At 29.7% G+C, this 22,939-nt stretch overlaps 2 protein-coding genes across 6 annotated transcripts; one reads left to right on the forward strand and one right to left on the reverse strand.

Moving 5' to 3' along the window:
• The first annotated feature begins 1,364 nt into the window (after positions 1-1,364).
• LOC140664046 (clavesin-2) lies at positions 1,365-12,778 on the forward strand. Of its 4 annotated transcripts, none has more exons than XM_072888755.1 (7): positions 1,365-1,702; positions 6,548-6,656; positions 9,069-9,266; positions 9,915-10,119; positions 10,505-10,628; positions 11,143-11,355; positions 11,798-12,778. In XM_072888755.1, the coding sequence occupies exons 3-7, from the start codon at positions 9,104-9,106 to the stop codon at positions 12,467-12,469; spliced, it is 1,377 nt and encodes a 458-aa protein (XP_072744856.1). In that variant the 5' UTR covers positions 1,365-1,702; positions 6,548-6,656; positions 9,069-9,103; the 3' UTR covers positions 12,470-12,778. The 4 variants fall into 4 exon arrangements, with proteins under 4 accessions (XP_072744856.1, XP_072744858.1, XP_072744859.1 ...); XM_072888758.1 differs by lacking the exon at positions 1,365-1,702 and adding an exon at positions 5,223-6,293; XM_072888757.1 differs by lacking the exon at positions 6,548-6,656.
• A 1,669-nt stretch (positions 12,779-14,447) lies between these two features.
• On the reverse strand, positions 14,448-22,834 carry LOC140664045 (fatty-acid amide hydrolase 2). 2 transcript variants are annotated; one of them, XM_072888752.1, is made up of 9 exons: positions 22,693-22,834; positions 18,524-18,729; positions 17,576-17,779; positions 17,125-17,330; positions 16,596-16,738; positions 16,337-16,515; positions 15,806-16,195; positions 15,527-15,709; positions 14,448-15,434 (listed from the first exon to the last, which is right to left on the reverse strand). In XM_072888752.1, exons 2-9 carry the CDS (start codon positions 18,695-18,697, stop codon positions 15,336-15,338), a joined length of 1,578 nt encoding a protein of 525 aa, XP_072744853.1. In that variant the 5' UTR covers positions 18,698-18,729; positions 22,693-22,834; the 3' UTR covers positions 14,448-15,335. The 2 variants fall into 2 exon arrangements, with proteins under 2 accessions (XP_072744853.1, XP_072744854.1); XM_072888753.1 differs by lacking the exon at positions 22,693-22,834 and adding an exon at positions 22,508-22,633.
• Between the last annotated feature and the right edge of the window lie 105 nt (positions 22,835-22,939).

Genomic DNA, 22,939 nt, shown 5'->3' on the forward strand with positions numbered 1-22,939 from the left:
CATTTTCTGTTTTGTAGTATATTATAAACTAATATTATTGTTTTAATTTTTTTATATTGTATATTACATATAGAGATATGTAATGTATGCAAAACTGGGAATTATAGATGATAAAACAGAGTAATGTTAAGTTGAAAAAGATTATATCTTTAGTCGATAATATATTTAGTCGATAATAGCACTCTTTAATTATCTTAATATTTTATTGACTATTTCCTCAAAAGATAGGAAAGCACATTAAGCAAATCTTTCATTTTTGATAAACAACGATATACATATGAATTTTGTAAATAAAAAAAGATTTAACTTTACAAAATTTTCCATAAAAAATTAGTAAAGCAAATCTTACACCCGTATTCTTTTATTATTATACCTATCTTGAACATTTCAATATTTTACAACATTATTCAAAAATAATGATCAATATATATTAACAATTTTTATATAAAATTCAATGTATTAAAATTAAAAAAATAAGTTTTACAAAAAAATTTAGATATATGTGTACAATTATAAAAATTTTAGTCAATCATAAATGAAATAGGATATATATAAAATTAGATAACTAAAATTAAATTTATTTATAATTATCTAAAATATAGTACAAAGATTTTTTTAAATTTATAAAATATTTTTTAACTATACACATATATTTCTTTAATTATAATATATATATTTGAACAAAACTATTATTTTTATATTGTTAGAGTAAATCAAATTTTTAATTGCTAATACTTGTCATTTTATTTTTGAGTAATATTTCACATATTAAAATACCAAAAATAGTAACTACGAGCATACAATTTGCTTTACTAATCTTTTATAAGAAATTTTAATAAGAAAGTTAAACTTAAATGCGATTTATTAAAATTACAAAAATAATATAGTATTACAAAAAAATTTAGATAATCTTTTTTTATACACAGAATTCATATGCGTATAATTGTTCAACCGGAAATTTGTTCTTCTTTATAAGTACCAAGTGTTTCAATATATCAGCTGATTTATCTTTTCTATGATTGTCTTTCTATCTTCTCGAAAATTTATTAACCAGATATTATCCAGAGAAAAATGCGAACACAATATAAATTTAAACAAGATTATCATTTTTCTTTTTGTATAACTGTACAATATAATGTGGTAAATCAACATGCGTATATATATATATATATATATATATATATGTGTGTGTGTGTATAGATCTCGTGATTCACGTTGACGCAAAAATGTCGGTAATGTGTCGGCCGTACGACGTAATAGTCTTTCACCGATTCGCCGAGGATGATTATATTTTACTCGGCTATTTCGCCTCGCCGTTCGCCAATCTAGTCACGGCCCTGGATAGACGGTCAGTTCGTCGCCGTTTTCATCGAGCGGCGCCTACGTCCGTCGGTGCCGACTGGCCGTGTGCCGTGTGTCACGTCTTTCGCCGTGTTCGCCATATTTCGAATCGTCAGTTTCGCGCCGGACGTTTCGAGCGGCGTTCGATTCTTCGCGTTTGACGCTAAGCGTGTGTTTAACGATAAATCGGCTCGCGCACAAAATCCCTGCCCTGAACGGCGATGCGTCGTTGATAATCGCCGAAAATCAATTCCCATCGGTCGATGGTGCCCCGATTTTTTTTTGAACCATAGCTATTCCGCGTAGACTCATCGTTATTTGTGGTTCTCGCGATTCTCTAAGCCCGTTCGTGGAATACAAGGTAAGATCTTTTTTGTCTTGTAGCGTTGAATTTTACAAGATTGAATTTTGCAATAATATTTTTATTGTGATTCATGCAATTCTAATGATTCTTTTGTGTATACTTTTTTAAATAAATGCGCATAAATTTTTGCTCGATAAAAGAGCGTATAAGATACCGCACTATATTCTCGCAAATATCTTTATAATTCCTCAAGGCTTTTTCAGACTCATTTAGAGTTATTTAGAGTCATTTATTTTAAATGAAAGTTATAGAATACAATTTTTTACTCTATTTATTCTGCTGATTAGCATTTAATATCCAAGGAATTGGAGTACCAGTGCGCATGAAACACTCTTTATATAATAACGCGATGTAAAATTCATTTTTACTCTCTAATGTGCATGATTGCGAGTTAGAATTAAACAAGATTAGTGAAAGTGTTCGCCGCAAAGACGTTTGCCTATATATAGTTATAAGAATGTTACTTAATAACGCATTGACACTTGCGTAAGATTTACAACTATGAGGACAACGCATCTATTATCATATCTTTGTCATAAATAATTGCGTACAACGTGTATATACGAATCCGTAAAGAGATATTCATATCTTTTTTCTAGATGGTTTTTTCTCCCTTTTTAGACTTTTTCTTTCAATAACACTCGCGTAAAAGTGGCTAGAAATTCCTAAATGAAAAAAAAAAAAGATAAAACAAGCAGACACGATGCCATATGTATAATGTAACGTGAAAATCGATCGGCGATGAGTAATAATAAATATCACGAGTTTATCGGCGTTAATTCATGACGGCCGCGAACTATTTGTAGTTTCTTACGGATGATAATCTGGTTTGTCTATAAAACAAGGCATAGTTGTTTAACATCGATAACCTTGAACATTTCGCAGAAGTATTTGAAGTTTAAGAAGAAGAAAAATATCTCTGAGCATTCGATTCGCACAGACGATATTATTTATATCGTTTGATTAATTTACATCATATAAATAATAAATATATATCTAATTCTGTTTTAAAACTTTTTGTTAAAAATGCTACATTAATTCTTTATTTTAATATCTATATTTTAAAAGTCTTTATTTTAAAATTTTATTATTTTATTACTTTTTCTTATGAATATTACAATTATTTTTGTGATATATCGAAACACATTTCTCCAACTTTTTATAATTTAATAAGATTTTTTTATATATATTTAATATCTTTCAATTATATATTTGCTGATATTTTAATAATATTCATAATATTTTATATGTATTTTGTTCGATAAATGTGATTAATGAGTCGCATAGATCGGTAGAATATTTTATGTATATCTCAATTATTAGACTTTTTATGGATGAATATTACGATAGATTTTCACTGTATATGTTGAGGAAACGGGTGGAGATTATGTCCCTCTTATTGCTGCCATACATCGCATTTTCTACCGTTACATTACGCAACTTCTTCCTCGACGTAACGTATATGTATGTATATATATGTATACGTACTCTTGCATCGTCAGGAGTCGCACAAACGAAAGCGCGTTTCAAACAATACTGTAAGTATGCGCAAGAGAAGAAAAATGTTTATGCGAGATTGTTTTCTTACAAAATTATATTGCTGAAATTGCAGAGGATAGCAATTGCTTGTCTTACCTATATTTTACGTAACAAATGTTTCTATTGTATATTTTAAAACAGTTTATATATATCATCGAGAAGATCGCTGCGTTTTCAGTACTAGAAAATTGTGTTGTACCAGAAAAGAATAGATTCAATCGACATATTTCATTAGATTATTTTTGCAGCGTTGGAAAAAACATCATTCGGATAAACCGATAAAGGAAAGCATGCAAATAGCAAAAAACTGGAATTTTTTAGTCTTGTTATTTTCAGTGCTTTATTTAAGGTCTTTTTTGTGTCAAATAATTTTCAATTTCCTAAAACTATCTTTTTGATGTAAATTGTACGTCCAGAATTTCCAAAGCGATTATAAAGACAAAGTCATTATTTTGATGAAAGTAGACTAAACTCTAAATCCCTTATTTTGTGAAGATAATAGCTGTATTTTGTAAATAAATAGATCTTAAATTTATACTTGTTATATTTTCAAATCATTAAAATAATAATTTTAGAAGTTTATTATTTATTGTCTAATTTTTAATTCACAGTATGCTTAGACTTTTGTCAAGTACTACATATATCTCTAATTTACTCAATGTTATGCTTAATGTTATATAATTATTACATTATTATATGCATACACAAATAACATTAATCTTTTAAGAAAACAGTCTAATGATATAGAGAAAAAATTTTGCAACTGATGGACTCGCATACGTTTGACTCATACATAAGATTGACATACGCTTGAATCATACATATTAATAAGTACTGGGAGACATCGCGTGTGCGAGATAAATGTTAATGAGGAAGTTCTATTCTTGCAACCAACTAAAAATTAAATTTTTTGTCATACTTTTAATTCTATACCTATTTGACAATTTTTTTTGTTTAAAAAAAAAACTAGAAATAAAAGAGGATGACATTTAATATTTTGTCAGATGTTGTGTATGCGTACGCATTAATATTTGTAAAAATTTCTACAAAATATAAATTATAGCGCAATCGTTTATTTGTCAAACGCGCTAAAAGTCAAAGTCCGTTTATCTCGATAACGCGAAACGGGTATAGATTTGCATAAATTTTCGCAACATTTGTTCACTTTTTACATCATTTTTAACATCATCTGTTCCGCGGCCGTTCTTTATTCGCGTAACTTAGTTTGTTACGACATATATAAAAGAATGCGCGCATCGTACACTTGCGAAAAGTCGCATCAAGCTTTTGTGTTTTTAGAACTACTTACCGAGGCGCCATGCTTCCGCGCTGCCATTGTTTGATGATAAAAAAACCGGATGATAGACATCTGATAATTTTCTACATATGTTGTGGATTGATCAGGCATTGTTAATGACAAATTGTTGCGCGAATATCGTCCAAATATTTTATGCATAATACGAAGTAAATTTGGAATAAAATTTATCTATATATATTTTTCATTATTTATATTTTATGTTTAAAATAATTTTAAATAATTATATATGAGATTTTCGAGTTAGTTTTACGCGTCTATTCATATTATCTATATTTTATCTATTACTTATTTGTATAGGAATTTGTATAAAAATTTTGGATAGAGTAAGTTTTTATAACAAAAGATTGACCTCAGAGATGATATTCATAAAAAGACAAATAAACAGCATAAATTTACAAACAAATACAGAATATTTAAACTCTACATATCTAAAGATTATAGATGAATTGTCGAAAATCTAAACAGCTTGAAAGACTTTCTTTGTTATTATTCATAATTTTAAAGAAATAACTGTCGACTTTTTTACCATTATCACAAGATCAGTCCATCGTTAAACATTTTTATATAGTTAAGAAATTTTGGAACAATTATGTAAGTTACAATTTAACACATTCGCTTCTAAAATTTTTTTTTATTAACTAGTGAAATTGTGAGTTGATTTTTAATTATTGCAATACAAGTTTCCAACCTATTATTTTTATTTTTAATTTAACGAGTCAACCTATGTGTCACTTCTTGGCCTACTAAAAAAAAAAAAGGAAGAACACATCAACTCAACAATTTATCTTATTAACGATATCTTCATGTTTGATTTTAACCGTTTGACTAAATAATGATGTTTAACTTTGCCTAAAGTTTCATATAACTATTTACTTGCGTCATTTAATGATAAGTTAATGTACAGTTATATGGCTTTAAAAAAACCCGTGTTTTCTTCTCATCTGCTTTTGTACTTTTGCGCTGAAGAAGGTCATAAAATTGACCGAAACGTACGTTAGGATAGTAGATTAAATTGTTACTTATTGTTAGAATAAAATTTTTGCGCACTAATTACAGCGTTTGCTCTTACTCGCCATTTTTCTAACTTAATTTTATATTTGTATAAGAATTTGAATAAAATTATTTTCATAAAATACGACACTAATATTATTTGAACATAGAGTATGTCAATCTATGCGAGGCATTAGTTGCAAAATCTTGACTTTTTTCCGTGTTATTAGGTTGCCTTGTTACGAATGTTGTATATATAATTATACAAACGAAGAATAACATTAACGCTAAACTAATTAGAGATAAATGAGAAGCGACGATGATAGAAACTTGTTTTAAAAATATGTTCACAGATACATTCTACTTAAAAAAAAGCATGTATCTGTTATTATATTTTGTCATAATTTCTAAAGAAAGCTCATTAAATTTTTTTTCTAAATATCTATCTATTATAAGAATAATATGGTAAGAAAATCACGGTCGTAGAGAAAGTTTGCCGACTTTGCAACCGCAAAGATTAAATTTATCGAGAACTCGAGACACTATTCGCGTGCCGAGATGCGTAATCGGATATGAACGCTTGCATACATACATCACCGCGACGGACGCTTGACGTTCCACTCGATTGATAATCGGATCCTCGCGCAATGGGATATCTCATGGTGGTGAATGATTTTTCGCGGTACAATTTTTCGGACGCGTAGGATTACAATAGCGAGTGCAACGCGAGGAGAACATGCGGTGAGTCAGCGACGAGTTAGTAACCGGCTTCACGTGCGCTCTCCTCTCTCTTCGCTATCTCTCTCTTTCTTGTTCAGCGAACTCTTTCTTTCTTTCTTTCTTTCTTTTTTTTTTTTTTTTTTTTTGCCTTTCTCGTACCGTAATCTGCCAGTGATTTCCCTCGATCCTTATCTCTTCATGTTTCGCTCTGACACTTTCCAACGAATCCGCGGATTCGAGTAACTTCTCTCGTTGCGGTTTCTTTGCACACGCAGGTGCGTCCTATCACCTCTTATGTTCACCATTGCAACGTGTTCCTGATTAGGAGCGACAGAGAATCAAACAGGGGGAATCTCCCTATCCGGGATTATATAGCGGTCTCGCGTAAGTATAGTGTATCGTATGTTCTTTTTTTTTTTACGTCGATGTATTTTACATTTACGTCGTCCACTTTTCATCACATCCAATCCTTTTTTATCTCTTTGCTGTTGTAATTAAATTTGATTTTTCGTCGATTTTAATTCGCGTGGTAAATTTACACTATTATCAATAAGGTAATAGGTTATCGGTTCGACAAACTTTAGAGATAGAAATAGATGTAATGAGCCTTAAATACAATATAGGTTCGTATTATCTTATAAGCTAATATTATTTCATATTACAGAGATATGTAAAATATAAGAAATTAATGAGTGTCTATAATAATAGTATAACAACATGGTACGCCAGAAATAATTTTAAGATGAATAGTTTATTCACTTATGACATATATACTTATGAATATCATTCTTTTTCTGTCTCTTTTATTCTAAAACTCATTCTGAATCATCTTCAAAATATAATATCGACTGCTTAATTTTATAATTCATCTTAAAATATTAACGATTTGCATCGTGTTTTCGGACTAACTTTTTTTCGCATCAATAACGAAACTTAAACAGATTATTTCTTAAAATAATATGTATGGAAAATCAATCTTCTACTTTAATATTCTACTTTTCAAAAGTATATAAAAGTTTTACATTTTATTTTTTAAATGAGGGAAGTGGATTTTTTTCCGTATTCAATTTTTTTTGCTTACAATGTCTCAATAGTATGTCCTGAGTTTCTCGAAATAATCAACTCAATTGTGCCGACGAGTTAGCAACTGAGAAAGTATAAGGGATCGCAAATCGATCGCTCGACTGTTGCAAGGTCGTGCGAAACTTTCGCGAAATAATTACTCGAACCGGTCGAAAGAACCGCTCGCGCAACATGCGCTTCTTACAAGGACGGTTCCCCATGAATCATTCTTGTTGGATTCGCATGAAAGAAGCAAAATGAGAAATGAAAGTTTTAGCGAACGCAATTGAGCCGCCCTTTATTTTTATCATGATTTACAAATCGCGATTATGCGCATTATTTATTCAATGGGAGTGGCTTTTAACAAGATAAGCCACTTTGCAAATCAATCATCGAATGTTATACATATACGTGCGCTTTATACGCTCTGTGCCCGAATACGTGATTCACAGCATTGCTTTTCTTATCAAACATCTTTCTTTTTATGTGTCACTTATATATGTATAATCTATTTTTATATGTCATTTTTCGCAATTTTGTATCACTAATAATTAAAAATAAAATTATTTATTATATCTAACAAAAAATGTATTTAAATAAGTATGATTTTCTGTGCATGTCTCTTTTCAAGAAGAATAAACTGCATTTTTCATTTTATGATACTCTTAATTTTTCTACTCGAATTTTTATTTTCTATTATCTAAACTTGTTCGAAAAGCTCTGAAAGAAACTGAACTAAATTCAAAATTCAAATTTGTCATTTTCCCAAAATGTGTATACATATGTATATATATAATTTATATTTACAAAAAAGTATAGCGAGATAACATAGTAAAATTGGCCTTAAAGATAATCTAACATAGTTGCTATCTAAAAGTACTTATATATGTATATTATTTATCACATAGTCAATTTTTAAACCAACTCGAATTTTGAAACCAACAGAAATATTTTAAATGTATGTAAATATTACTGTATTAGCATACTAAACATTTGAGAAAAATATTATATAATATTCCCTGAAAAATATATAATATTATATATAATTATAATAATTCTTTGAATGATTTATTTATGGAGATTTTTTTAATATATTTATCTGTAACCGTGAAATATAAAATACTTTAGTTTTATAAACTCACCTTCGTAACATCCTAACGGGCAGATGTCGGAAGCTGACACGTTGCATAAAACATTTATTCATTTTAAGTTACTCTCAGATGACCACTACGTTAGATTATCTTCGGGGACAATTTTATCATACTTATCTCACTATACTTTTTTTACAAAAGTTTTTATTAACTTTTTAATAAATGGCAATAATTATGCTTTTATATGTTTGTCTTTCCAAAGTTATAATAGTTATATAAAAATAATTATGAACTTATAATAATAATAAATATAATATTCTGTATAAAATGGTCAATATTTCTTTAGTAAAAATTTGTAATTAATTGTAGAAAAATATGATTCAAGATATCTTAAACATGAATTCTACAGATATGTTAACAACAATAATTTAACAAAAATGTTTAAATTATCTTTACTTGTTTGAAATTCTCTCACACACAAAAGCGGTATAATATAATATATACTCTATTATATAATCACGTATAATAATTTCGAAAATACACATAAATCGATCTGTTCAAGAAAAATATCATTCTACATTTTTTTTATATTAGAATAAAAATGTGTATAACAAAAAATATCTTATTCATTCCAATGTTTCAGATTATTGACGCATATATGTAAAAAGAAATCGCAAAATGTCCGAGTACTGCGAATATATGTGGTGTGATCCCGCACGTGGTCACAGTAGCGTCGCCTTGGCACGTAGCATTTATGAGGAGGGGGGCAAGTTCGATAAGCGTGACAAGAAACTAGCTATTAAAACTGTCAGAGCCATACTTCGACAGATGCCAGATGTAGGTAGGTAAAAAAAAAAATCGAACAGTGTAACTACCAAAATCGGATTATCGGATCTTGTATATGCGCAAAAAGTTATAGATAAGATATAGATAAGATATTAGAAACAAAAATGTTTATTATAATTTAGTATCTATTATAATTAAACGTTATATTTGTAGTTTGACGGGAAAATCTAACTTTGATTTTTCACATTTGAAAAAAGTTAATTTCTTATCCAGTTTCTACTATTTTCTTTTAAAATACAAATTTATTAATTTACTTTATTTAATGAAAATTTTTGGACAAATATATAAATTATAACTAACGTAAAATAATCATATAAAATATGAATTAAATAATATTGAAAATAAATAAAAGAGATACATGTGCATATATATATACAGTAAGGAAAAAATTGATTAATTTTATTAGAAATTACCGGAAATATGTGCAGCTTCTATGGTTGCTTGAACAACGGTTAATAATTCTTTATATAATTGAAAAAATAAATTAAGAAAAAGAGAGTCAGTCATTAACGATCAAGTGCAAAGAATATTATAATGTTTCACGCGTACTTTCCGGGTAATATCCGCATTCGGATTGCTTTCGGTCGTGCGTTTTTGTGGATGGCATTATAATGACGATCGGTTCTTCCTCTGCTGTCTTTAGACCTGGAGCTTTGCACGGACGAATATATTACGCGCTTCCTGCTGGCACGGAAGTATCGTACCGAGCAAGCGGCGGCGTTAATAGCCGCTTATCAGGCGCAAATAACACATCGCCAGGATATCTTCGGCAACCTCACCGCTCGAGATCCCGCTTTGCAACGTGCGCTTCGCGCGGGCATACCAGGTGTTTTGCCCGCACGAGATAGGTATGGATCTGTGTGTATCATTTATAATAAGATAGCGTTTTTTAAGCGGATTAAAGAATAACGAGGAATAACTCATGATTTACAACACCGTTACATTTATTCTTATACATATTTTTTGCTATATACAATTGATACTAATGCGTAATTAATACAGCTTCATCCTGCATATACATTTTTTGTGTAATGTATTCTTTTCAACGATATACGCTCGATTAATGATCTATAATTGAGGTTTAAGATAATATACACGGGAGAAACAAAATTCTATTTTTTTAAATTATTATTATAATTATATGGATATAAAAATATATGTTTATTTGATATTTGATATTTTTCATTTATCTTCTTTATATATTATTTTTTATTTTACTATGAATCGATGTAGGAGAGGCAGATGCGTGCTGATTATTTTAGCATCGCAATGGGATCCCATAGCTGTGCCCGCATTGTCCGTTCAACGAGCTATGTTCTTAGTTCTGGAAATACTAATTCAGGATCCTCGAAATCAGGTGCAAGTCACTTATCGTCACTAATAATTGATTATTATTCCACGACTTTCACAAAATTGATTATATAACTAACCATTTGTTTTTATCGCTAATTAAAAACTTGCGGCTTTTATGGTTTATTAAATATTTATGTTGTGCATTAAAAGCTATAAAAATATTTTTTTATACTTTATTTATAGCGAAAGAATATACAAACCATACATACATATACTGAGAACTATAAAATGTATTCTATAACATATATATTAATATAAAATTAAATTATAATATAAAAATTTTAATATTACAATATAAAAAAATAATATATATATATATATATATAAATATGTATGTATGTGTGAATCGAGTTTTTAAAGCTTAATGGTATTCTATATTCAACAAAATGTTTTTGAGACTGTAGTTAGTGTTTTATTCAGCTGAGTCTCTACGCCCAGTCTAGACTAAATGTTTATTTCCAGCTGGAATCATCTCATGCCTGCTAAACGATCTAACGATGACTTGTACTTTTTTCCAGCAATCTGGTTTTGTCGTTGTGGTGGACTGGAGCGAATTCTCGTTACGGCAGGGTAGCGCGCTGGGCGCAGCAGCTTTGCGAAACCTAATAGCTGCTCTACGTGGGCGATTTCCTGCCCGATTCAAAGCGATACACTTCCTCTCGGCGCCCCTGTATGTCCAAGCGACTCTGGCTGTGGTGAAGCCATTTCTGGATGAGAAGACACGAAATAAGGTGAGACATGTGCGCGATAGATGCGATTCACGGCATCACAAACACGAATAAATTTCCAAGATAGATCATTGTGCGTAATTAAAATATATTTTACGAAGTAACAATTGTTGAATTAAAATTGTATAGATATAATTTCATGTTTTAATAGTATCTATCGTAACAAAAAAAATTGATCACCACAATTGCGTACAGTAACTTTGATGATTTTCATTATTCACAATTGTTATCTCATCTATAGGATATATTTAGAATATAATAAAAATTAATCTTTATTGCTTACGTTAATGTACAACGTAATCTGAAACAGACGTCGTAAAATAAAAGTCTCTGTAAAAATCGATTCGCGGATGTGTAAGACACGTTATATAAATTATCATTGCTCAGGCGCATCAGATAACTGTCAAGCGCGAAAAGCCGTTAACGCTCACCTTTTTATTTGTAGATCTATCTGCACGGCAACAATCTCAGCACGCTCCACAAGCACCTGCCAACGGACATCTTGCCGGCGGAGCTCGGTGGAACGGGACCAGCCTTCAACCCGGGATTATGGGCCGAGCCGGTCATCCACTTGGCGATGAAAGAGGCCGAGCTCGCCGCCAAAAAGGGAAAAGAGCAGCTCGCCGACCAGAGTACGCGCGTACAAAAACCGACCAACGAGTCGAAAACCGCAAACGGAAATCATCTGAGGAGCGACTGCTCGACCGTCTCGACGAACGTGGATAAAATATTCTTGAACAATCCCGTGAAGCTTTCTCCCGAAAAGACGCATATGGATGTAGAACTAAATGTGATAAATAAGCGATCGGAAGAACAAAGAGAAACGACAAATCTTGCGATGAAAAATGACGAGGATAATGCTAAGGAACGATTGATACTCGAACGAGACAGTAACGGGAACGAGAAACATAATTCCGATGACAGGGCGGATCAGTTCAGGGATGACCTGCCGTTTCTTGATGCGGAGGTCAACTTGAACGAGTTCGAAGTGATTCCCAGCAGATCGGACAGCGAGAGCAGCAAAGATAATTCATTAGATAATAGATTAGAAGGAAAGGCTCTTATTATTACTGCCAATACTGAGGCACCGTCGGAAAAAACGAATCTCATAACGTAACGCTGATCTCCTATATATCCAGGTATTGGTTAATTACTAATAGGAATCTATTTTCTCCTTTTTTTTATAAACAATATGAATCTGTAGATAACGGTCTCGAATAATCTCGGGGTAGCGTAATTATATCTATAAGCAACGGATTTCCTTACAGACTATTTCCTAGACTGTATAATTTGATGCGATACTTTTCTAGTTCCATTTTACTGGAACATAAAATCAATATATACAATTTTTATACTGATTTTGACACATTCTAAAAATGAGTATTAAAAGCGTGCTGTGAAAATTTCTCCTACTTTCATGCATCTTTATATAAAACTTCCTTTAGTTTATATTTAAAAATATTAAACATAAAATAAAATTTAAAATATATAAAATAAAACATTTTTTTAGTTCAAATATATAATAAAAAGATAGAAAAGGAATCTAATATATTCAGCTTCCAATTTACTATAATTCATTCGTTAAACATGTTTAATTACGACAATTGTTGAAACTGTGGAATCTGTTTTACAAATCACATAAAAATAATAAACAATTTAATTAATATCAGAAGAGTTACATGAAAACAATAGCATTTCATCTCAATTATTTCTACGTATTTTAAGATATAAAAATAAGGTAAAATATGTGTTTCGAAAATTGATTACTTTTTTGATAAACACTTTTGATAACTTGATTGAAAAGTGGATGAGAATTGAATGTGATTTTATAAATTACACGCATGTCATACATATTTATTTACAAGTGCAATTCCATTGACATTGTACTTGAAATTTAGCAGGAAGATGAATTATTTTTGATATGATGTTATCTATATTTTTTAAAGGGATTTCATACAGAGAGATACTTTACATAGCATATTTATGAATTAAAATACAATTTTCTTTTAGCTTATAAAACTCGAGCTATTTTAAAACTATTAAAACTTGTCCTTCCAATTACTGCGTCCCATTAATAAATTTTTTCAATGTTTACATTATATATATATTTGATATATATATATATATATATATATATATATATATATATATACATATATATATATATGTATACGTGTGTGTATGTTGTGTGCAGTGTATTCCACACACACAATAAAGTATTTATTGGAAGAGTTGCGATTAATTCCTTTTTTTATTATTTAGCATGTTCCATTAATTATCAATTGATTTAAACAAATTTAATTGAAATCTTTCGACGATTAGTTTGAGAAAAATTAATCAGAGACCGTTCGATTAACTATTGATATAAATGAAATTAATCGAAGAATCGATTGTTTGATTAACGATATCACCGAAATCAATTGAAGGTCGTTCGATTGACAACTAATATGAGCGAATTCAATCGAAAGTTTGATTGACAATTGATATGAGTATTTCAATTCACTTAAATCATTATAATTCAATTAAAAATTATTTGATGGAATTAAGCAATTCAATCGAAGACAATTGATTAATAATTAATTTTAGTAAATTTAATAAAAATTCATTTGATTAATGATTAAATCCAGCAAATTGAATATGAATCTTTTCAATTGAATGTTATAAATAAACGTAATTGGAGATTTAAAAATTGTAGAAAATTGGGAAATATTTTATGATTTTCGCCTTTTTATAATATTTTCACGTGGCCATCTGCCATTCTAAATTTGATAGTGAGGCTGAAGGAAATCTCAGATTATGTTTACTTAAATCAATCACTAATTGAAGAAATTCGCATTTAAATTTGCTAAATTTAATCATGAATCAAATAATTTTTGATTAAATTTGTTTAAATCGATTATCAATAGTTATCGTATAGTGTTTGATTAAATTTGCTCGGTTCAATCGTCAATAGATATATATATCTATTTATTTATTTATTTATGGAAATATATATATTAATAAAATAGTTTATTGATCAACACATATATATCAGAATAATGTTGGAAAAGAAGGAATCAATGGATATAAGACAAGAATATAATTGTAAAATGAAATAATAGAATAAAAATTTATTTTTTGATAGATAAAATATATATGTATAAATTTTCAACATCAATGCACATTTTAAATAATACTGAACGCATCTTATCATCACATAATACCAAAAGCACCCTGCTATCATCTGAGTTTACATATATCACGTATGAAAATAGAAAATTCTATATAGAAATCTATGAGGTATATATAAATATACTGCAATTTTACATATATATATATATATATAATTACGAATATTATATTATATACAATTATTTTGTCATATTCAGTTTGAGAGTAGTTTCAGGTTTTTTCTCTTTTCATGTAAGAGTGCACATACGTGATGGCATTCCAATTTTATGTCAAATCAGATAATACTATCTCAATATTAGTACAATTGGCTACATCAACATTGATCACAACATTAATCGTTATATTATACCATGGAATCTTATCAACAATTGGTCACAAGATTGAGAAAGATATATTCTCATATTTAGAGTTATTATAATACAAATATTTTGTTGGAACTTCATAAATGCAGTAGTAATATTGTATCGAGTACTCTGCAGCATGAAACTTACAGAATATCAAGTAATGTAACAAATTATATATTTCATATTAAATGCATGTTTTATATATATATATATATATATATATATATATATATATATATATTATATATAACATATATATTATATATATTATATATTATGTAATAATCTTCGTATATAATCTTCATATAGTTTGTACTTTATCTTGATAATATGATCGCATATATATATGAAAAACTTTGATATAAATAGTATAATACTTTGCAAGAGAAAGATGGCAGGGTTCAGTAAGATCAGGCGTTATGTGTATGCCATTCATTCATTAAATTATTGTCTATGATAGCAATGATGTTAAGCTACTATTGTCGGAGGTATCCAACCTCCGAAACCTCGTTCCAATTCTTCTGCAATGGCAAGCGTCAAACGATCTTGATGAAGTCCCGCTACGACCTATACGATTAGAAAAATATATTATTTAAAATCCGATTTCTTTTTATAATTTTATGTAAGAATATCATGCAGAGGCATCATGCAACACGCACTTGTATACCAATGGGAAGCCCTTGTTTATTTAAGCCTAACGGACAAGTCGTAGCCGGTAGGCCTAATACATTAATTATTGCAGTATAAGAAAAATTAAACGGTTTGAACATCGGTTCATGATGCATTGGAGCTGCAGTTGGATGGGTTGGATATAAGAATACACCATCTTCCCCCAAAATATCCTGAAAAAAACATGAAAAGTGTTCGTAAATAACATTTAATAACATTTAAAAAATTTATCTTGATATATAAATTTCTTTCCAAGGCTTTAATCATACCTTAAATTCTTGACGGAGATCTTTACTTTGTTGCATAAGTCGAACGTATTTCTCACTCCCATGTTTTATGCCAAATTGTTCGAATATGGCAGTGAGAAGAGCGATTAAAGTGTGATCGCTCGTGCAAAGCAGCCACTTAATTAATTCCCAGTAAATATTAATGTGGCCATTTCTATTGGCTAGCTCGTATGAAAAGTCCTTGTCATCTTTAGCTGTCATATTTGCCAACCAGAGAGCTATACTCTTTTTAAATTTCTTTACGTTCAGTTTCGTAGCCTTAATCTTATGTGCTTTCTCAAAATAGTTCAATGTTTTTCTCAGTTTTTCCTTTATTTCTGGATCCACGGGAGAAATTAGATATTGACCGCCGTCGTCCTCCATATAATAGATCTAAATTCGTAACATCGTTTCATGCTTATTATACGATAAACTTATTAACCTTGCTTTCCAACTGCAAAGGCATGCATGTATAAACTAACATTAGGTTAAAGAGAAGTTAACTGTCTTTTATGAAATGTTAAATCAATTTGCCTTGATTTGTGAGATGTCCACTTTTTGATCCAGCTTCAATAGGCCGACATTCTTGTTTGCTAGTATCTTAAGAGTTAATGTAATATCTTGCGCGTATCTACACATTGGTCCAATGGCAAGTAATTGATCTTGGTCATCACTGTGTGCACTAGGATACTGACCATCATTCGAGACTATTCCTGTAATAAAAATTTCACATTTTCGCGAGGAATCGATGATAAGAAACATGCGCGTTAGTTAAGTTCTCAATTTTCCTCACCCTTAGATGGCTTATGGCCAAAAATTCCATTGAAGAATGCCGGCATACGAATAGAACCGCCAATATCCGAGCCAATTCCAATCGGTGATCCGGCTGCTGCTTGTATGCAGCCTTCGCCACCCGAAGAACCGCCTACAATGTGTCTAAAAATAAATTACAATAAAATAAAAAGATATAAGAGAATAAAAAAATCTTGTCATAATGTCTGTCATACACTTAAATTCAAATTAAGATATTGAAGATATTATATTTTATCGTGTTATCTATTAACATTAACATATAATATATTGAGCATATTATATTTTATCGTGTTATCTATTAACATTAACATATAATATATTGAGCATTAAATTACAAATGCAATAATTATATTTTATACCATCAGTCGTTTATATCTTCTACATTTTGTATTTCATAAAATTGATTTATTTGAGTGTATCTTTTCGATAATTAAAATTCCGATAAATAATTATATTTTCAATGAATATTGTAATACTCTATATTATGCTGAAAATATTATATATTATACCTCGTATTGTAAGGATTCTTGGTGGTACCAAACAGACAGTTAGTGCTCTCCCACCACATTGCCAACTCTGAGACATTTGTCAATGCCAGAGGTATAGCTCCAGCTGATCTCATTAATTTTATCACTTCTGCATCTCTATCAGCGACAGTGTTCTTTCGCATAACTAGACCAGCCGTTTGTTGCATATTCGCCACTCCGATACAGTCCTGCAATATAATAGAAAGGTATTTTTCTTTTTCTTATTGTTAGATTATAATTGCATAATTTTATGATATTAACATAGATGGTATGGATGAAAAGTAAAAACCTAATCGGTATTATTAATCTATCTTATATCTGTTATATTTATTAATTAATGAAATTGAAAATTGATGAGAATCTATTAACTAATGAAATTGAAAATTGATGAGAAGCTATTAACTAATAAAATTGAAAAAAATAGAAAGGTTACCTTGGTAGTAAAAGGTACACCAAACAATGGTTTTTCTTTGGCTAACACATCTGCGGACGGAGCGTCCTGAGATTTTAACAATTCGTCGCATTTTCTCGCTTCTTCAAGAGCTTCTGTAAAACGTTCCGCAACCGTACAATTGAGTATCGGTTGAATTTCTTTTATTCTTTCGATATACGAAGAAATTACCTCTTCCGAAGTTAACTGTGAATAATAACCAGTTAATAATAAACAGTTATGTGAGTCAGCTTACAATTATCGATATAAGCAGATGTATCGTACAAATAAATGATATTACACATTCCACACATTTTTATTATTTTATTGTTACGAGAAACAAAGAGAAAAGAGAGAAAGAAAGGAGGTAGATCTCAAATTGTTTTACAGATGAAAAATAATTAACGAAACAAGAAGATAGAAAAAAATATCTCTATAAGAAGTGTTATATAATTTGTAATTTATTATATTAATATTTAATTTAAACATTATATTAGTCATATATATATATATATATATAGTGTAAAAATACAACTTTACTTTGTCATTAGACAATTCGAAATAGATTACAAAATCGATGAACGATGATTAGCTTAGAACCGAAGGGTTAGTCACTAACAGTTATAATGTACAAAAATTACCCTTTGATACGGATTACTCTTAAATTATACCTCGGATTACTTAAGATTATCTAATAGTATCTCAAATTAAAAATAAATTTTGAAAAAGAAATTTTACTTTAAATTATTTTAACGATAAAGATTATTTAGATTTACCAAAAATAACCTTGGATTACCCAAAATTTTGCTGGGATTGCCGCAGAATTACCTAGCCCTTGTACAAAAATTACCTCAGTGACCAACCCCTCGCTTAGAACTTATCAGAAATAAACTGTCAAAACTTATTAAACATTCAAGAGATTCGACAAAAAAAGTAATAAAAAATACTTACCTGTCTGTTTCGAATTTTGAATGCTAAAGTAGTCGCGCTGTGCAGGAGAGTTAAATCTTTAATAGGTGGTTGAGACTCTGCCGGCCCACTGATGTAAGCAACTAACAGTAATATTCCTCTCACAGTCAGTTCCAGGAGGCGATGAAATACGTTCAGAAGTTTTCTAATTTGCATCTTGTCACTTTTGCTCTTTAACTGATGTTCATCTGTTAAAAAAAAAACCAAGTTTAAGTTCTGTTTCTCATTATTCTAATGCATTCATATTGAGGACTCATCTCAGTATGTACATACTGAGCACATTACATACTTATTGTTAGAGACATCTTTTTTTTAGACGCATTAGATACAAGTTAGTCGAAATATACTCTAATTTTAATTAAAATGTAGTTTAACTACATTTTTTAAAAGCGGTTTAACTGAATTTTCTAAAAGCAATTTTTAAATGTGTTTTAAAAAAGTAACTCATAAAATGCATTTAAAGATTTTAAAAAGCAATTTGTCTATTTTAAAAATTATTTTTTCGTTAAATTTAATTTAAAAAATATAATAGTAAGATTTATTATAAATTAAAAAAGCTTTGTTAGTAATAAAATTTACCGTTATGCATTTGGGTCGAAAGTATCTTGACACGTAATATGTGAGCATATTTGATAACTTATCGTAGCATAATATAAAATTTTTATCGTACTCGTTTCTATTTTATTTCTATGCATCTATACATATTACGCATTCGCGTATAAATTACATAATATCACTCATGTTGTCTACATTAGAAAAACAAAATGTTTTTTTTTTTTTAATTTTCCCTCCCTTAATGAATTTATTATTAAATAAGCACTTTGTATTCAATCATAAATATGATATAAAAAAGAAAATAAAAGTTATAAGAAATTATGAAAAAATATAATGTTATAATATCTTATAAGTTTTTTATATTTTATTTTCTAGTTATATATTTTTTATATTTTATATATATAGTACATATTATGTTAAAGAAAAATAATTTAAATTCTTTAATGCCTTCTTTTTTATTATAAAAAATATCAAAAATGAATTTTGGATCAAAGTGCAAAGTTGATCGATTTAGCAGAACTTCGTTAAATTAGGTCTATAATTCCGTAATAAGAAACAATACAATGCTTGATAAATTGCACAATTTATCATGCGCGATTGCGTCTTCTCGTCACACTTTACAACAATGATTTAACCGATATGGCGATAAATATAAAAAAGTATAATCAGTATAATAAATATGTGACGAGACACAAATCTCGCACAATCAGCGCAAGAAAAATCGCATTAATATTCCTAGCCAGACCGATCCGAGAACGAGAATTCTACGATATACGCTTACGCACTTGTCGTAGTGAACATTAATGATGTAATCGGGAAATTACGTATCAAGGTTGACAGAACAATATACTTGAGTTTAAAGTTTAAACAGCTTTATAAATATAACAAAATTAATAGGATGACCGTCTGTATTTTGCATTTGCAGTTAATTTTTCGCACATATTATGTCTGCACAATCGTTAAAGTTTTAGCGATACAACATTGTTACATTTAATCATTTCACTTAACATTGAAAGATAAAGTTTCGAAGATCCAGTTTTTTAAAATACAAATTTAACATTTTAGTAGAAAATTGATAAAGAGTTCAAATTAGACTAAAAATTTGACATAATTTTGCTTGTCAGTGCAAAATTACAATAAATAATTAATTAATTCTTTTTAAGAGATTAAACGAATTGATTACTTTTAATATATCATTCTTATGTATGCTATAATTTAATATATCAATTTAATATTTTACATATCATAAATTATATAACAAATTAGACCAGAATATATTTAATTTACAAATTTATTATTAATATGATCAAAATATGTTTAATTTTATATAAAGTTATATATATATATATATATATATATATTTATTTATTTATTATTATTATTATTTATATTATTATATATTATTATTATATATTTATATATATATTTTTTTTTCATATTTTAGGATAAAATTAAACGACAAATTAGATTTATTTTTTGATAGAAAATTTTCCGGTAGTGACGTCATCTAAATTATGTTTGTAAATTGTACGTCGCTCGCTATATCTGGTTGATCGTTATACATGTTATACGTGTATGTACTTTAAACACCGACAGTGCTCGACATGAAATGCTTCTCGTCGGTACAAGGTTATTTTGTGCAATCACTCGAGATAGATGATTAAAGTAGTACCACGTACACGAACAAAGATAATACAATTGAAATGTAGCAGTGTTAGGACAAGTGGAAGCAGAAAATTCAGTACAGTCGGACCTCTTATCCTACGACCCTCTTATGCTACAAAACCTCTTATCTTACGACAAAAATCCTCTCATGCTACGACCGCGAAAGGGGAATTATACCCCCACTCTCAAATTTTTGTCGTAGGATCAGAGGTTTAAGGGGAAGATTCCGGACCGAAAATGTTGTAGGATAAGAGGTCCGACTATAATATCCTATTTAAAGTAAACACGAGTCGAACGATGAGATCAGAGCATCTCGACGAATCTGTATTATTATAATCGATAGAATTGTCTTCTGGGAAAATATGTATACACATGTATTAATTCATCACCATTACAAACCGTGTGTTATACTGTCAATTAAGTCATTATATAATAATATAAACATCCTGTTGCTCACGAATTTCGCGATTGCAAGTTTGAGATTCGTACAAAAAAGTCATTTTAATATTTTTACAATTGACAGAGACTTATTTATGTCAAGTTTGTTTAACGACACATTCTATTCAGAAATATATGAATTATTAATACTTGATTATACCATGATGTAAGAATTCTATAGACTCTTACATATAACGAGCAAAATAAAACGTATGCTATATAAACATGACAATCTTTCTTTATAAATGATCATTTCTTTATTATTATAATTATGTAATCAACATGTGCATAAATTATATTCGATTAATAATTATTAATGAATTACATTTCTCTTTCGTGTTCATGTAGAAACTGTAATGCGTGAACAGAGAGAAAGAACGCTGTGCAGTGAATCAATAATTAGCCGGAATTAATTAATAGAGGTTATCGAATGCGCGAGGGTCGAGAAAGGTTAAATTACCGGGAAAAAAAATGCGAAAGAGACAATGTTGCGTGCGCGTAGAAAAAACACTTAGAAGCTACGCGTATATTTCACGCGTTCGATGTTAATACGACGATAACATTTTTTTTTTACTTGTAAATAATCAATTCTAAGAAATGTGTCTATTATATCGCGACATGCTGACGAGTTAACTGACTTCATGAATTTAACTGACCGGAAAAGCTATCTAATTCATAGCCATATGTTAGTTCATCATTGACATTCACCTAATTTAGAACTGGCTTTCTCTCTTTCTCTTGTGTAACTCTCGGGAATTGTCACGGGACTGTCAAATGCGTCATTTATCTGTTTCTTATTCTCTTTTCAGGGGATAATTATTATAAAAAAAAATTAGACGAATTAGCTACGCCAAAAATTAATAATAATCATAATAATAAATCTAATACATTTCAGGATTCATGAATTTGATAAGATTTGCCTTGCAGAATATATAAAATACTTAAAATCGTAAATACTATATCAAACTAATTTTTTTATAGTGACCGTATCACTATACAATACAAAAATTCATGGAAATAAAAATTTTAATTCTACAGGGCATAAATGTTTTCAACTTACAAATTTAATTATTAATTTTATATTTTAAAAGACTAAAAAAATGTTTTGTGCAATGTCAAACTCATGAATCTTGAAATAGGTTTATCAACTTTTCTTCTATTAAATTTATTAACTTTTGACGTAACTTTTAACTCCATTCAATTCCATCCTCCTTAAGAGACTCCATGAATCGAAAGCCAACTATCTCGGCCGATGATGTTGTTATTTATAATTCGGGGCCTTTCGCGTGACACACTCGCGGTACTCACGAGATGACTATCTCCTCCTAGTTCCGAGATATCAGCGTACGATAAACCATTCACTGATGCATCGATCCTCGAAGGAATCTCACTGTGTCCACAATGATCTCTCCCTTTTACAACAGGCAGGAATAAGCCACCTTCCTCGTGGATTTATTCCGGCCGGGCGAATACGAGAGCCGACGAGAACTCACCGATAAGGCGAATAATTCGAAGAACCAGGAGTCATCGACGGAATGATGTTTACACGATCCCGTTGCAATCCGCTCTATATCTGTCTTCCTCGGGCGCGTCGTTTGTCGAAACGCGGTGCCGGCTTTTTATTTTTGACCACCAAACGTCGACTGCCGTCGCGATCAGAACTCGCTTCTTTCAAGGAGCGACGAGCACACTGACATCGACGAGCAGCCACCAGCCACCAGCTATCCACCCACTGTTCAC

Source organism: Anoplolepis gracilipes, chromosome 3 (assembly GCF_047496725.1).
Source record: "Anoplolepis gracilipes chromosome 3, ASM4749672v1, whole genome shotgun sequence".
NCBI lineage: Eukaryota > Metazoa > Arthropoda > Insecta > Hymenoptera > Formicidae > Anoplolepis > Anoplolepis gracilipes.